General features: G+C 39.0%; 1 protein-coding gene across 1 annotated transcript in view; it reads right to left on the bottom strand.

The window, feature by feature from the left end:
* Positions 1 to 16,072, bottom strand: part of lama2 (laminin, alpha 2) — a 189,317-nt gene that overhangs the window by 50,541 nt on the left and 122,704 nt on the right. The window contains exons 30-39 of the mRNA XM_062436956.1: positions 12,018 to 12,190; positions 11,731 to 11,916; positions 11,293 to 11,411; positions 10,743 to 10,860; positions 8,892 to 9,044; positions 4,783 to 4,907; positions 4,409 to 4,495; positions 3,847 to 4,040; positions 957 to 1,099; positions 423 to 521 (exon numbers count right to left, since the gene is read on the bottom strand). Coding sequence (XP_062292940.1) covers positions 423 to 521; positions 957 to 1,099; positions 3,847 to 4,040; positions 4,409 to 4,495; positions 4,783 to 4,907; positions 8,892 to 9,044; positions 10,743 to 10,860; positions 11,293 to 11,411; positions 11,731 to 11,916; positions 12,018 to 12,190 — 1,397 coding nt within the window. The remainder of the gene's footprint in view (positions 1 to 422; positions 522 to 956; positions 1,100 to 3,846; positions 4,041 to 4,408; positions 4,496 to 4,782; positions 4,908 to 8,891; positions 9,045 to 10,742; positions 10,861 to 11,292; positions 11,412 to 11,730; positions 11,917 to 12,017; positions 12,191 to 16,072) is intronic.

The following is a 16,072-nucleotide window of genomic DNA, read 5'->3' as shown; positions in this document are numbered from 1 at the left end:
GTTTCTGTGGTGCTTTTGAGGAAGCGGAGAGCATGGCTGTTGAGATGTCTGAGTTACCTTACACAGCCTGCTGCCACTTTCCCTCTGACTTTAAATCAGCATGTTGGAAAAGTGGTTGAATTGTTGTATGTAGGGCTTGAATGTCAATCAGCATGCTGCAGATGGTTGGTCATCATGCTGCTCTGATTGCAATTCACAGTTTGTTGTAAAAATGGGTAGAATTGTGTCTTTGAAGCTTCTCTGTACATAAGTGTTGCCTTTATGATCTCAGTCCCTGCCACAGCCCATATTTGCTCCATCTCATTTATGTTGGAGACAGACAAAGAAAGAGGCTGAAAGAAGGATAAAGAGTGAAAGGAAGACAGACTGTGACAGAGAAAGGACTAAAGTTGAGCCACGAGAAAAAATAAAAGTGTCTGTACCCTGCTGTGTAGCTGGTCCATCTCGACAACCAGTGATCCCAGGTTGGAATCGGCTAGTTGCAGTAATCTCTCTGGAGCTTTCTGAGGCGACAGCATGTGCTGCAGGAGAGAAACAGAGAGATGAAGGAATTACAGAGAGAAATGTCTGACACATTGTGGCCCAGGGCTAGGCTTTTGAACTGTGTGGCTCGGTGGTGTAGAGCTGGAAAGTAGAGGATGAGGAAAGGAGGGCAAGAGCAAGGAAAGGAAGAACGGTAGAAAGAACTAAACAGAGAGCATCTGATAAAACTCAAAACATTGTAATCATATAATTATATTGAGGTTAACATGAAAATAATATAGTTCAGTTCAGGAAATGGAGATATGAAATGTTTTTTGCAACATGTTGATGCTCAACAGCCTCAAGAATGATTGGATTCTTTGAAAATCATGAAAACAAGCTAACTGAGTAATGTTAATGACAACGTTGCTCTGACTGGAGCAGGTTGAACGAGCTGAATGGATCTTGTGTCACTGCACAGATGGAGATTTTACCTTGAGTTCCTCTGTCATGTTCTCAAAGCGGTACAGGATCTTATAGGGTGGTGGGAGGGGCGTGGTCAGGGTGACATCAGTGATGATGCGATACAGGCGATCCATGTCGCTGATCAACAGACCCGTGCACTCATCATCACAAGCTGTAGAAACAAACACACAGTTACACACCAGCTAGTGTTCAATAGCGATGGTAAGAGAGGTTTACAGATAGAGTAGAATGAGAAGAGAAGAAAGAAAGGTTTAGTTTACTTTGAATGTTCATAAAGGATATGTGTTTCTTTTTCTTAAAGTGTGTGTATGTGTGCATGTATTTTACTTGTGAGTTTGTCAACGCACCGGTGAAGGATTGTGTTGACTGTTTGTGTGTTTGTGTTTAAATGACTCCGGCATCAGAAAGACAGGGCTGCCGATGCATGAAATTCAGCACGGAGAAGCAAAAGCACCTATTATGAGCACACACTGCAGGCTAAAAACACACACAAATGCACAAACACATCAGGGAATTTACTCAGACGCTCGCATACACATTTTCATGTATCGCATGTGTGTGAATTTCTCTTTCTTTCTGTAGCCCGAGGCTGATTTATTGCAGAAATTAAAATTTCTGACAAGGGAAATCAAAAGATAAATAAAATAAAATAAAAACAGCTTCAACTCTATCAATCTCTGACAAAACCAGAACACACAATTACACCAATCCATTCATGCGACCATGTGCATGTACACACTTTTTCTCAACAAACACACAGTAAATGTACTATTCATTGTAGGTGGGAGTAAATTGTTTGTTGTCAAATCCAAGCCATTCAGGTATCTCGGTGATGAAGAGTTGTATTCACTGACTTCCTCGCAGTCTGAAAACATCATCCTGCGCTACACAGGCACAAACTGAAATAATTCACTTCAATACACAACCGTTTGTTATCAAAAGTTTCAATGCAAAAAGTAACTTTCCTGTGCTGTTTGCCAGATGGTCCTTTTTAAGTAGATTACAGTAAAGAAAAAAATACAAGAATGATTGAAAGATTTCGGCTTCATATTTAACTTTAAAAATGTGAGTTTGGAATCTAGAAACTCACATTAACTACTACAGTTGTAGCCACAGAGCGTCAATACAATAAATCATAATCTGAGTTATGGTCAGAGCTGGAAGGGATAAAGCGACGACGCAGCTCATTTCAATGATGATGTACATTTTCTGTCCGATGATGCACATCATTACAGTACTTTATTTACAATCTGTTAAAGCTAGAAGTCCCACAAAGGCCAAAAGTAAAGCCCAGTGAATTGAAAGGATTTGATCTGGCTCAGCTCAGTAAAAACCATGCTTCACACTGCAAATCCACACACGTGCACAACATACAGGTGCAAAAATACATGCCTGTGTCTATCTTCTTTAGAAAAGCTGTTAGAAACTTGGTTTAACCTCTATAAAATTGTTTAGCTGCAAGTAGGACACACTTATCTTACAGCCTTTGTCCAGTATGTGCTATACACATGATGTTGCTGTATACTTGGGATATTTGAAGTAGATCTTTACAAGGTGAAGATAAATAGAAGATAAATAGTAGCTCTGTAGTTTAGTTAAAGCATATTTAGAAAGAAATGCATCAAATACATGTTAAAGTTGAATAGCAACATATCACATAGCTTCAATATACTTTATATACTTTATCTTGAATGGATTTAAACTTGTATTTAGCTATATCTTGAAATCATAGGAATTATGTTCATGTCTCATGTTCCCGTTTCTGGAAAATGAACATGCAACTTTGAGCATAAAATTTAATCTGGATATGGCCAACATGTAATAATACAAGCCATAACATTACCTACTGATATTAAGCTACATTTGTATGCAATTACTGTTATATATTAGATGTGAGATGACACCTGCCTGCATTTGCCCCATTTAGGACCGCAGACTCCCAAAGTGCTGGGTTGTGTCTGATAGAATGGGGAGAAAGGGGCAGAGCACAGGCACAACGGAGAGTGCAATCAGTCTTCAACAAGTGAACAGCAGTGTGATCGCTCTGCTCTGTATAAACCATCAGGACTTGTGATTATAGCCTGGATGTAGAGGCGCCCAGTTTGGTGTCAGGGTACAGTGCAGCACTCGCACTATCAATTTATAAACACACACTTCGTGTCTGAACACATAAAGACCTGAGCAAGCAATTTCCTCTCTAACCTGACAGCAGCAATTTCACATCAGCCTCTGCCGTACAACCTTTTCTTCTATACTCTCTCACTCGCACTTGTACACATACACTTCTCTCTACACATGCTAATGGCACTGAATTGGCCCTGCCATTATGGTCATATTAAGTTTAAATTAGTTCCAAATGACATTGAAATTATTTTCTAAATGACTTGAATCTGACTTCTGCCACGGTTCCCTGTCTCCCTTGGCAACTGCAGAAAAGGGTTTTGACTGCTCATTTGCATTTTATCGACAAAATAAAGTCAAAATCACAACATCAGGTGCCTATGCTGGGTGGTGGGCCACCATAGAGAACAGAATGAAACAGAGGAAAGAGACGCAGGATGTCTTTGGGGTTCATTAAGTGTAGCACCCTATGTTGCAAATCTGAGCTACTTTTGTGCTAGCTTCTGTTGTTGTAGACTAGATAAAAAGGTCCTTTGTTATAATTTCAATTTCAGTTAATTCTATTTCAATTAATAGTGCTAAGTGTTCTTGTGATTCTGTCCTTCTGTCCTTGTGATTCCACACTCTCTCTGTCCTAGCTTTAGGCTCTATACCAGATATTTCAATCTGCTGACACCCAGGATGAAGAAAAAGAAAAACATTGAACACAAAAAAAGAAAGAAAGAAAAAAAGAGCATAAAGGATAATAATGATCAAAACGCTGTTTGTTAGTCTTACAGATGATTCCAGCTGCTCCACACACATGCCTCTCCATGCACTGGTCACACGACCTCCCAGATACCCCGACCCTGCAACGGCATTGGCCGGTGACAGAGTCACATGGTCCGGGAAGTGCCCCCCACAAGGAACACTTACACTCCTCACAGTGACCACCAGGCATCTGCGGGTTACCATGGTAACCGGTAGAACACCTGGACAGGGGGACCATGGGAAGAAGGAAAGAGTAAAGAATAGTGTTGCTTACAAACCAGAGGTTCACATTGCTTTTATTGGAGACTGCAAACAAATGAAGCCAATGTCAACAGTGCACAAACAGGAAGTGAGAAATCATATATACATATGTAGAATATTTCCTACATCCTATTGTATTAAAAAAATGTTTTGGTTATACTCACTCATACCCAGTTCACGATTTTTGAGCTGATCCTGTTTGAATTATTCATGGGAAGATTGTGTGTGTGTGTGTGTGTGTGTGTGTGTGTGTGTGTGTGTGTGTGTGTGTGTGTGTGTGTGTGTGTGTGTGTGTGTGTGTGTGTGTGTGTGTGTGTGTGTGTCTGACCTCTCACAGTATTTGCCCTCATATCCCTCAGGACAAGCTGTACATCGGTAGTCATCGAACCCCTCAGCTACACAGGATGGACTAAAACTAGACAAAAAAAAAAGACAAAATACATCAGATAGTTTAATTTTTAAGTAACTTGTAAGTTCCAATATGCGTGTAAAAAAGTGCTGAGTCAGAACATGAATGATGGGCAGATAAATACAAGAGAGAAAGACACAGAGACAATGACAGATGACAACACATACTGAAAAGTACTTTCGCATCAAATGTAAAACCCATGCAAACCAGACAGACAAACAGTCAGATGTACATAAGAAGATGATGGAAGGCATGAATGCAAGTAACAAAGAAAAGAAAGACAGAAACATTACTTGTTCTCTGGGTTGGTAAGGGGGCAGGCACAGGGTTTACAGTCGTCTGGGAAACCTCGGACCACGCCGTAGAATCCTGGAGCGCAGCGTTCACACCGATCACCCTCCGTGTTGTCTTGACAGTTCTACATGCCCATGCACACACACACAAACACACACAAACACAGGATGGATGTAATATTTGTGAGAGAAAAAACGAGAAAAAAAAAACGACACTGACTTTTATTCATTCTGTAACCCGACTATGACTCCAACCCAAATGTGTGGGTGTTAAATTTCTCATCCTCCACACAGCATGGGTTTGTGTGGTGTGTGGTTGGATTGAAATTTAGAGTTTGATTGTGTGAGCAAATGTAGGCAGCTGTAACATAATAGCCCCAGAAAAAACAAAAAAAAATATCACGCTGCTTATCCAGAGAGCATTTTATCTTTAAAAAAGAAAAAAAGAAAACTCATTTTCAAATTAAATTAAGAGCATTTAGGCTACACTTTCATCTGGATGTTGCATTTGAATATTGCCACTGGCGAAATGAAAACGAGACACCAGATTTGCTTGAGCAAGAGAAAAATATTTTTTTTTGATGATTGGAAAATACGAAAAGTTTATAGACATGTGGAATAAAATTAATACAGTACATTTCAGATCCTCTGATCAAAGCGAGGGGGAAATTAGTGCTGTATAAGTCTCAAAATGTGTGTAATCCCTTGTAGGTGTCTAATTGCCTCAAATCCACAATGAAAAGATGACAGATGGGGACACTCATTATCAAGGGTGTAACTTTGGTTTGAGAAGTGGGGGGCACAAAACATGGGGTCTGGGGGGTCCTTTGCCATAAAAATGTTATCGATTTGAATCCCATTTCCTGTATTTTACACATACATTTAGGGACTATGGTGATACAAAATCCAGGAAATAATTAAGTTGGTCATAATGATATATTCTGCCAGAAAATAAAGAACCACCTAATTAGACTGGTCAAATCTGGACTGGATTATCGCAGAGAGGCCAAAGTCTCTTTAAAACACAGTTCAGACTTGTGAAAGCTTTATTCTATTCATGAAAATGCAATAAAGGCAGATTTCACTGTTTTTTTTCTTCATATGTAGACCACTTTTGAACATGCAGCAATAGATGAAAAAACAGTGATCGTCCTTGGCGATGATGCTGTGCGGTTAAAAAATAATAATAAATGAATTTTAAAGGGGGGGGGGGCACAAACAGGATTTAGTAAAGTGGGGGTGACATGTCCCCTCCCCCTGTCCCCAGTAGAAATTATGCCCCAGTTCATCATCTCCTCTGTGATTAGTGACAAAAGGCATTGAGGAGGCTTGTTTTTTGGTGAGTTAGATTATCTAAGTACCATTGGTTGATTTACAGCGACACCAGATGAAGAGCAGAAATAACAGTGGCATGCCACTATTAATATCCACTGTCAGTTTACATCACAATTTTTGATAATTGTAGCACTTTTGATCAGTGGTGTGCTTTGCTGTGAGGTGATAAATTCAGAGACTTTAATGACATGTTTCACAACATGTTGGCAGTGCGATCCCTTCAGGTTCTGTTTCTTTAAAAGTTAGGAGCTGCATGCTGCTTAGATTTTCTTTTTTTAAACGGAGACAAATAGATGAAAACAGTCATCAGATTACTCTTATTTTTCAGAGAGAACTTGATTGAGCAGTTACCATCTCTGCATGAAAACAGTTTCACATATCCGGAGTGTCACTGGGAAATACCCAGTGTGGTTGCAGATGTTTCTGCTGGAGCTTTGTGGAAAGCTTTACTCATTTCTTTTCAGCACTATTCTAGACTCTCACACTGGTATACTTGTATCAAGCCTGGACTATTTCTGATAGAAAATGTAACCGTCCATTCACAATAATGAATGACTTTTGGGCCCCGTCCCACTCCTACGTGATGAGGTGATGTGAGACCATGCATAACAGCAGCCAGATAGCTGTTAGCTAACAGGTGTGATCTCACAGGTCCAAAAATGTAATGCATTTCCTTCATTAAGAGCAGGCCGTCTGAAATACTCATTAACTTTGAATAATTCCGCTCACCTGTTGTTATGAGAGCTGCCACAAGGGTACGTTGACACACACGACTACACACATATGTAAATGGATCCAAAATATTTTCATATCTAGAGATGTGTTTTTTTCATCTTATTTTCCACCATGCTCGTTATGCTGCCTAACATACACACAATATCTATTCTCACAGGTATCATGACAAAATGTAGTGTTTATATACATATTCTGCACATTTACACAATATGAGCACACAAACATGCTCACAGATGGAGACACATTTTGAACTGACACACACACACAGACACAGACACACACACACACACACACACACACACACACACACACACACACACACACACACACACACACACACACACACAGTGCACTAAATCATACAAAAACACAATGTAAACACACAAATATTTTACATACTGTATGCACACACACACAAACACATAGTTCTCTCCTCCTCATATCCCCAGGGTCCTGTCTTATGTGTTCGCCTTGTTTGTTGAAATGGGAACTTCAATCAGCGCAACAGGAAGTTGCCTCTTAACGAGGCAAGTCATTTCCATTAACTTCCTGTGTTCCTTGTTACCGCTAATTACCACAGAAACAAACTCGTTTAGCATTTTCAATTTAGCCCGCTCGGTTAGAAAATGCTAATGACGCTGTTATGGAGAGCGAGATGGAAATGTGCAAGGGGAAAAATGGCTGGGAGGCAGAGAGAGACAGAAATCAAACACAAGAGAGGAGGGAGGGAGAAGTAAAAAGAGAGAAACAAATTGGCAAAAACTAGAGAAAATTAAGGGGAGATGAGCAAGAGAAACAGAAGCAGTGTGGAGGAGGATTTGAACAAAGAAAAATGGAAGAATTGAAGGTAAAAGAGACGAGAGCGAAGGGGAGATGAAAGGAGACAAAAGGATGAGTAAATACATAATTGAGGATGAGAGGAGAGAGAATATAGGAAATGAGAATTTAGCAGGCAAACAGAAAAGAAAATTAATGAATATGGAAGAATGGAGGAACGACAAAATAGAGGAGAATAAGAGGATATGAGGTAGAATAGCAAAAATTAAGAAAAGGAACCATAAAAAGAATCAGAAAGCAGAAGCTATTGGAGGGAAGACAAGTAAACAACCCTTTTGTTTTACTATACTTGACGTCATGTGGGAAAACACGTCAAAAGAAAAAATCTAAATCAAAAAAACATTCATTGAGAACGCAGCTACTGCCGGCGGAGTTTGTTGTTGAATGCGTATTGTGTCCCTACAGATTACAGTACACAGTGCAATAGTGTTGTAACCACATCAAACCCCATAACTAAATGGCTCCTAATCAACCATACAAAACAATTCTCAGAGGATGCATTTTTCTGACAGTGTGACAGTTTTTCTTTTTGGATGTACAAGCATGTCAGAAACAGTGCAATCCTCTCAGTCTGCCAGGGTTCTTACAGATCAAATCCATGTGGTGACCTGTGCTCAGCTCGTGACCAACTGCTCCCTGGGGCAGATGGGGGACACAGTACGTAACTGACCACTCTGTGAAAAGACTGGAAATGACTAACAGCTAACAACTGGCATACTGCTGATTTTTCTCACAAGCCACCAGTTGGGTTTAGGAAAGAGACATTAAAAATGGGTGATTTCTCTTTTTCTTAATGACCCTGCAAGTAAAAATTTAAGAAACTACCTGTTGAATTTGTTTTGTGTTACACTTTAAGAGTCAGGTATTTTTCGCCTTTGTCATGTGTTCTAATTGTATTTCATCTTCTCATATTTTCATCTTCTCTCTTTATAAAAGTAGTCATCTAGCTTTGGGTCAGATCCAGAGGAGAGGAAATTATGCAAAATACGAATAAGCCCAGGGTCGTTAATTATTGCAGGGCTAATTACAGTACCTGACATCCTACCCAACACACACACACACACACGGACACACACACACCTTCTTCTCCATCTCACCTCACTATCTTTTCCAGTTACGTAGCATATGGCTCTATGAGGGTCTCCAGTGACAAAATGCTCCCGTACGCGCACACACACACACATACACACACGTTCATTTACCTGGCATATGGATGTCTCAGGGTCACAGGTGGATGAGTGCCCACTGCATTGGCACTGAACACAGCTGCCCATACCAGCAGCGGTGGGCACACTGGACGCTGGAGCAGATGCCAGGGAACCGCTGCGAAGACGGTAGAAACCTGCAGCACACTCCTGCAGAGAGAGAGTGAGAAAAAGACACACACACACAGATAGACAGAAACACAAAGACGCAATAAAGGTAGAGATTTAGAAAAGCTTGAAAACATATAAATACACTGTAAGATCCAATTTTGGTAGCATTTGATCCTACAGTCACAACACACTATGTATGATATTTAAATGCACGCACATACACACGTGTTCTAATTAACACCCTATGCATGGACCCATAATTATCTTTAATTGTTATTTCTCTAGGCAACTGTTGACCACTCGTACATACACACACATACGCACAATTAAGAGTTATTCCCTTCAGTAACTTTTGAGCACACACATGCACACACCCTCACATCAAGATGCATACACAGACATGCAAGGTAACTCTCTCTCCCTCTCTCTCCTGCTCAGTAATAATTAATGGAGTCCATTTAAAGAGCCATCTGTTCCCTCTGCTAGCGCTAAACGCCCGTTTAAAAATACTTTATTAACAACGACGGCAGCTACAAATAGAATGGCCATCTGTCAGCCAAGCCCTCTACGACCTGAACATTTCAAGTTTAGCTACCGTTTGCTATTTGGCTTCGATTTGGCATTTTTTCAACAGTATCTGTAGCTTCTAAATTATGTACATGAATACATTTTTTTTCAGGCAATATATACGGGTGCCCCTCTGCACTCGAAGTAACAGGCGACAAAGTGAAACAGAGGTTGAAAAATATAGTTAAAAGTTTGCTGGCAAGCCACGTACTCTTTTTATATTAACACAATAATACTTAAAAGACTCTCAGGCGCCGACGTCCAGCGGAATTGCTCAGAACTGTTGCAGCGGTGTATCATAAGCTGATTCTACAAAATCCTCATTAAACTGAAGATTGAGTCACTCCTATATGCTCTCTGTGGCTTAAGAGAAGGAGCTGGACGTGGCTGAAAGTCAATTGCTTTGACAAAATCACAACTGAGTGGACAAGATGCTCAGGGAGGCTTAATCCTGGCTGAGCAAAGCAAAAAAAAAAATATAATATAAAGAAAAAATCAGGAGAGAAATGTAAATTGGAAAGTTGTGAGATATTATTGAAAGCCTAGTCTGTGACCTCCATGTTTACATTCTCTCAGGGTGTAAAGCCAGCAGAAAAAATGATTTATTCCTCTGAGCACTGAGGGAATGAGAGAGAGGAACTCATGCAGTTATTCATGTTTGTAATGTTACATGCAAAATATATGCTATAAACATCTGTCAGTACAAATGGTAAATCCTTTTTTTGTACTATTCCCTTAAAGTGATATACTTCTTGATTTTCTTGTTGTAATGAGGACATTTCATCACACAAATAATCTAAAATACTAGGACTAAGTAACAGAAACTTGATGTATTTTTACATTCATATTCATTGGGTATATTGTGAGTGATTATCTCTCATGTCTTTGTGTCTACCAACGCAGAATTTTCTATATGTCATTACAAAGCAGTTTCAAACAGCACCTGCTGGATCTTGTATTCTGGCAAGCGTTCGGACCATTAAGATCAGTTACGACCCAATTCTGTGGTCTGAAAGGTGATTTAGGTTACAATGGTTTGTCCTCCAAAAAGTACTTACAAAAGTACTGCTTACCTGTATTGGATTTCTTTGTAGTTTTTTTGTAGATTTTGTGCACTATGTAGCTTTGGTATGTATGTATGTTTGGTATGTTTAGTTGTGGACGCCGTACCTCACAGGAAAGTCCCGAGTATCCAGCTGGACATTCACACTTTTCTATCTGATGGGCTTTCTCGCTCTCTTTGGTGGGTCTGCCTTCCTCTGCCACTGTTAGACTGATCTCTGAAATACTGTGAGAGAGAAGGCACAAAGTAATCATCACATTATATGTCTGATGCATGCATGTTTCTAATAGCAGTGCTTTCCTGGGACATTTAGATTAAATAGAGGTACTTTCCTCCTATTTAGATGCTTAGTGTGGGATATCCTAACAGGACTATGGGGATTATTTGCAGCAGGTCTTAATATTTCTGCTGTGAAAATGGCCTTTAGTAGTGACAATTTCATTAATACCCCTTGAGATGCAAATGAAAGGGAAGACTTTTCCCACAGGTTATACTTTATTCAGCTGTCAAATTTCTTATTTGATAGTGGTCCACACTGTGTAGACGCACATGTAACTTTGTGTGTGTGTGTGTGTGTGTGTGTGTGTGTGTGTGTGTGTTTGTGTGTGTGTGTGTGTGTGTGTGTGTGTGTGTGTGTGTGTGTGTGGTGTGTTTTACCGGCTGTGTCTCATTAAGTTTCCGTGTGATGCCTTAATTAGGATGTAGTCCACATAGAACAAAATGTCCATGAAGTCCTCTCGAGTCATAGACCGCCCATCTGCATACTTCCACTCATGCTACACACACACACACACACACACACACACACACACACACACACACACACACACACACACACACACACACACACACACACACACACACACACACACACACACACACACACACACACAATGAACACAACAATTCAATCTTACTTACTACAGTGTATTACCAGTGTAACCGACCCTGTTTGTATTGACTGACAGAGCTTGCCAATACGATCAATATTCTATTAAGTTAAATTATTTTTGTGGTTAATATATAATAGAATTTAATAAATTTTTTCTTCCATTATTTTCCAGTAACCCACTTTCGTCCAAAGCCTTACTGTACCTCTGTCATGTCGATCTCGTGGCGTGTGAGCTGGCCAATCTGGAGTCCTGGTATGTGGCGTGTCATCACTACGTTACGGTTGGGGCCGCCCTTAACGATGACCTGAGGCTCGTATGAAGAAGGACCAGTTTCGTCTCTGGACTCATAATACACTGCATATTTCAACTGCCCACCGTACGCTGTGATCTGAAGAAGGATGTACACAATTGATTGAAGACCAAGACTGTGCTGATATTACAGGGTTGTTTTTTTTTTAACTTAAACACAAACACAGTGAGATTTCTCACCATGGAGCCTCTGAACTGCTCTGGCAGTTTCCAGTAGTAAGGTTCAGAGAGAGTTGAGGTGACCAGTTCTGAATGGGCGAGGATCTCAGGGTGCTGGAAGCTCACCCCTCTCCTTGTCTCCACGGTGTTGGATTTATCCACCAGGGGGAGCACATTCTGCTCTGGCTTCAGTGCTAACTAGAACACACAAGAATCATGACAATATTAATGAAATGTCCTGTTGAACCTTGTTGAACCCCTGTTCCCAGATGTTAAGGCCTATAATTTCTGTTGGAGAGACTATTACTATGCACTAGAACCCATTCATATCATGTTGCCTATAAAAGTGAATTTGGCTGTACATGGGCACAGAGCATATAAGTAAATACCTAATAGTAAAGTAGGATTTCTAGAAGTATATTTTGGTTCTGAGTGTGTTATTTATCCACTATAGTTCCCTCACAAAATCCACAATGGAATGAAAAAAGTAGTGTCCATATCATCTATGCTACTCTCTCCTAACAATTCAACAATGCTACATTATTATAGGTGCGAAAATGATTAAATGAATAATCGTACAGTATGAGGAGAGGTTAATAACTGAATGAGAGGGATTTAGAGGACAGCTTTAGATTAAGCTGTGGAAGCACATTGAGAAATGTAACGGTTTTGATAATCCATTCATTAATTAATATAATCAAATTATTTTTACATTTTAAAAATGTGATGACAAAGTTTTTTTGTTGTATTTTGAAGGCTGACTCCTTTCATCTACGCTCTTTTTCAGTAACATGTTTTATCATGAGGTAGTTGATGACAGACTGACTGAGAAAAGAGCACAGCATTGTTGAAGTGGGAGAGCAGTGATAACACGAGTAGCTCTTAAATATAACATGATTTCAGCTTTTGGCATGAGGCAGAAATTAGCCGCCTTAGTATTCCATACTAGAAACCAACCCTGTTTACCATGTTTCCATAACTCATGTAAATATCGTTATTTCTTTATTTAGAATTTCTTCTTTCCTCACCACTCCACCCTTGCTGTTTTTTTGACTTTGGAAGACATTGATGGAAAAGTCTTTGGTTTGGGTCTTGTTTAAACTGTAGTCACAGAGGATTGTGGAATACTCTTACTAGTGAAGGATAGATATGCAGCTTTCAAAACTAGCCAAATGGCACCATCATTGATGCAAGCCTTTAACTGAGACATGGAGGATACCTTCTCGTGTCCAAATACTGTCTGGCACCATGTTATCCAAAAATCTCAAACGTTCTGTGGCAGCTTGTTTTTGTAAATCCATCAAATGCATTTGAATAATGTAGGTATGGGCATTCTAGTCATTTACATTACAACATGTGGATTATTGTGTGTTGCTTAACAGACAATGTTATTAACTTTTGAGGTAAATTTGATGGCTTTTAGTTGAAACTTAAAACATGGGTCATTGAGATTAGCAGGGGAGGCATGTCACACATCAACATTTAAATGCATCATTATATACTGTATGTACCCCACAAATGTGTCACATTTGATGTATCAGAGGCATAAACAGAAAAAAGCTTTAAGACACAGAAGTGTCAGAACAGAAAATGACTCTCTTGCCTTTTCTTTCTTTTTTTGGTGATGTCAGCAGGGTATATCTTCTCATATAGTGCCTTCTCTGAATGACACGACCCTGAAGTATTTTTTTTTAATTTCATTTTTGTTAAACCATCACATAACTATGATTTTAGTGCAATTGGGATTATGCTTTGGCAACATAACCTGTGTTTTTATTCGGTTAGTGTGAGGAATGCTCTTGCAGTAACATTTGCGGTCAAGGTCAGTTAATGTACGTGTCTTTCCATATCTAAATATAACTTGAAACTGATGGTGTCACAATGAGTCTTGATCTCTGTTGTGTGAATGGTATTTGAGTTATTACTGACAATCTGGAGAAAATCTACTCCTTTCTTTCTTATTCACTCTGTCTCTCACTTTATGTTTTGATACTTCAATAAAACTTTAATTATATCAGGTTTTATTATTGACTGTGGGTTGTGGTTGAGTGGACTGATTTAAAAATAGATTCATCTGTTGGATGTCTTTCCGTCCTTGTAGTCCAGCACTGTTGATATGTTGATATAGTGTGAATAATATCCGAGGCATTATGGAAGAGTGCGCTTTTGAAATCTATTAAGTTACTATAGCTTGGACACACTGGCCACACACATGGCTGTATAACAGAGAGGCAGTCACACATATTACTCCACTATCACTTTAAAAAAATGAAATGCCACATATTTATGTACTGTAGCTTTCTTAATTGGTTTGTCATTTATATTTTCCTTTAGATAACTACAAAATCAAAACATTACATGTGATAAAATCTAAATGTATAATTTTGTTTCAGTAAAACGAATGCTCCTAAATACACATTTATATTTAAATAAATAATAAATAATTTAATTGAGTTTTGGGTAAGGCAATTTCCACTCCAATATAAGTGATATGTTTGAATTATTAATTTGAAATAGTTTTGCCATAAACAAGCAATGCATGTTTGGTTTAATCTAAATAACTAAATTAAGATCAGATATAAAGCACATATAATAGGATGCTAAGTAACACAGCATACAAACCCTGGGAAATTCACTGTGGAATCCATAAAGTAAAAATACAATAAATAACCAAATCTACTACTTGTTTCCAAAACTAAACATTAAAATATTAGACTCAAAGTTTTTAGTATTTAAAACTAAAATATATTTCTTATTTGGAATTATTTGGAGACACTGTTATAACTAAAATTCAATATGCACTGGCAATGAATTCCACCTGACCATAGCTTTGTACATGACTATTTTCTGTATCACACTTATTTTTGCTTCTTTATGTTGCATGCAACGTTTGATAACTGTGTTACGGACACATGTGCTGTTTCCTATGTGTACTGAACTCAACTATATTTAAAATCATTTATCATTCAAGGTTTTTATACATTTCTTTGGCAAAAACATGCAGTACTGCAATAAAGATAGTATTTTTATTAAACTAATATGGGATTCTGTGTATTAAAGTAGACAATGAATATGTTTTTCAGGAAGTAAATCATTAACTTTAGCACATTGTGTGTAGGTAAGTTTATAATGTTAACAATCTCATTAATCTCATTAGAAAATGGTTGTCATTCATTAAGTGCAAAATCAGATTTTTTTCTCCTCTCCAAATCACTCTTTCCTTTATTTTCTTATCAGTGTACCTTATTTTTGCTCTTTATAGATTTTTCCATATTATAAGCTATCAGTGCAGATCCACACAGCAGTATTTAACAACCAGGATTTATTCCTTTAATCACACATGCAGTTATCCTATCACAGATAAATAAGAAAACCCTGCGTATATGGCAGAATCTTTGTGTGTGTGTGTGTGTGAGTGTGCATGTTAGTGTGCACAAGTGTCCCTTTCCCCTAACCTCTGTGCAATCCCATGCAGTGTGAGTGTGTGTGCGTGTCTGTGTGTGTATGAGAATGCGTGTGTACTGTGTTTTTGTAGTTTATGTGAATTGGTGTCTAGAAATGGTCACTGTGTGTGTGTGTGTGTGTGCACAAGTGTCCCTTTCCTCTAACCTCTGTGTAATCTCATGCAGTGTGAGTGTGTGCGTATGTCTGTGTGTGTGTGTGTGTGTGTGTGTGTGTGTGTGTGTGTGTGTGTGTGTGTGTGTGTGTGTCTATGTGAATGCATGTGTACTGTGTTTTTATAGTTTATGTGAATTGGTGTCTAGATATGGTGACTGTGTGTGTGTGTGTGTGTGTGTGTGTGTGTATGTGTGTGTGTGTGTGTGTGTGTGTGTGTGTGTGTGTGTGCCCCACTCCACTCAGTGTAATCTCACGATTCAGTGGTTCAGAGAAAATCTCCCTCTTTCCAATAAACTCCATTTTTTCTCTCTTTCTCTCTCTCTCTCTGTCCAGCTCTCTCTCTCTGTCAACAATAAATGAAGTGAATGTTTGTCGTTCAAATGAATCCTCTCACAACACACCATTTGAAAACTCTATGGTTACCACGGAAACGCCAGTTTATCGCCGACGGCAACCGT

The sequence above is a fragment of the Scomber scombrus genome, chromosome 17, assembly GCF_963691925.1.
Source record: "Scomber scombrus chromosome 17, fScoSco1.1, whole genome shotgun sequence".
NCBI lineage: Eukaryota > Metazoa > Chordata > Actinopteri > Scombriformes > Scombridae > Scomber > Scomber scombrus.
This window is presented reverse-complemented; position numbering and strand designations above follow the sequence as displayed.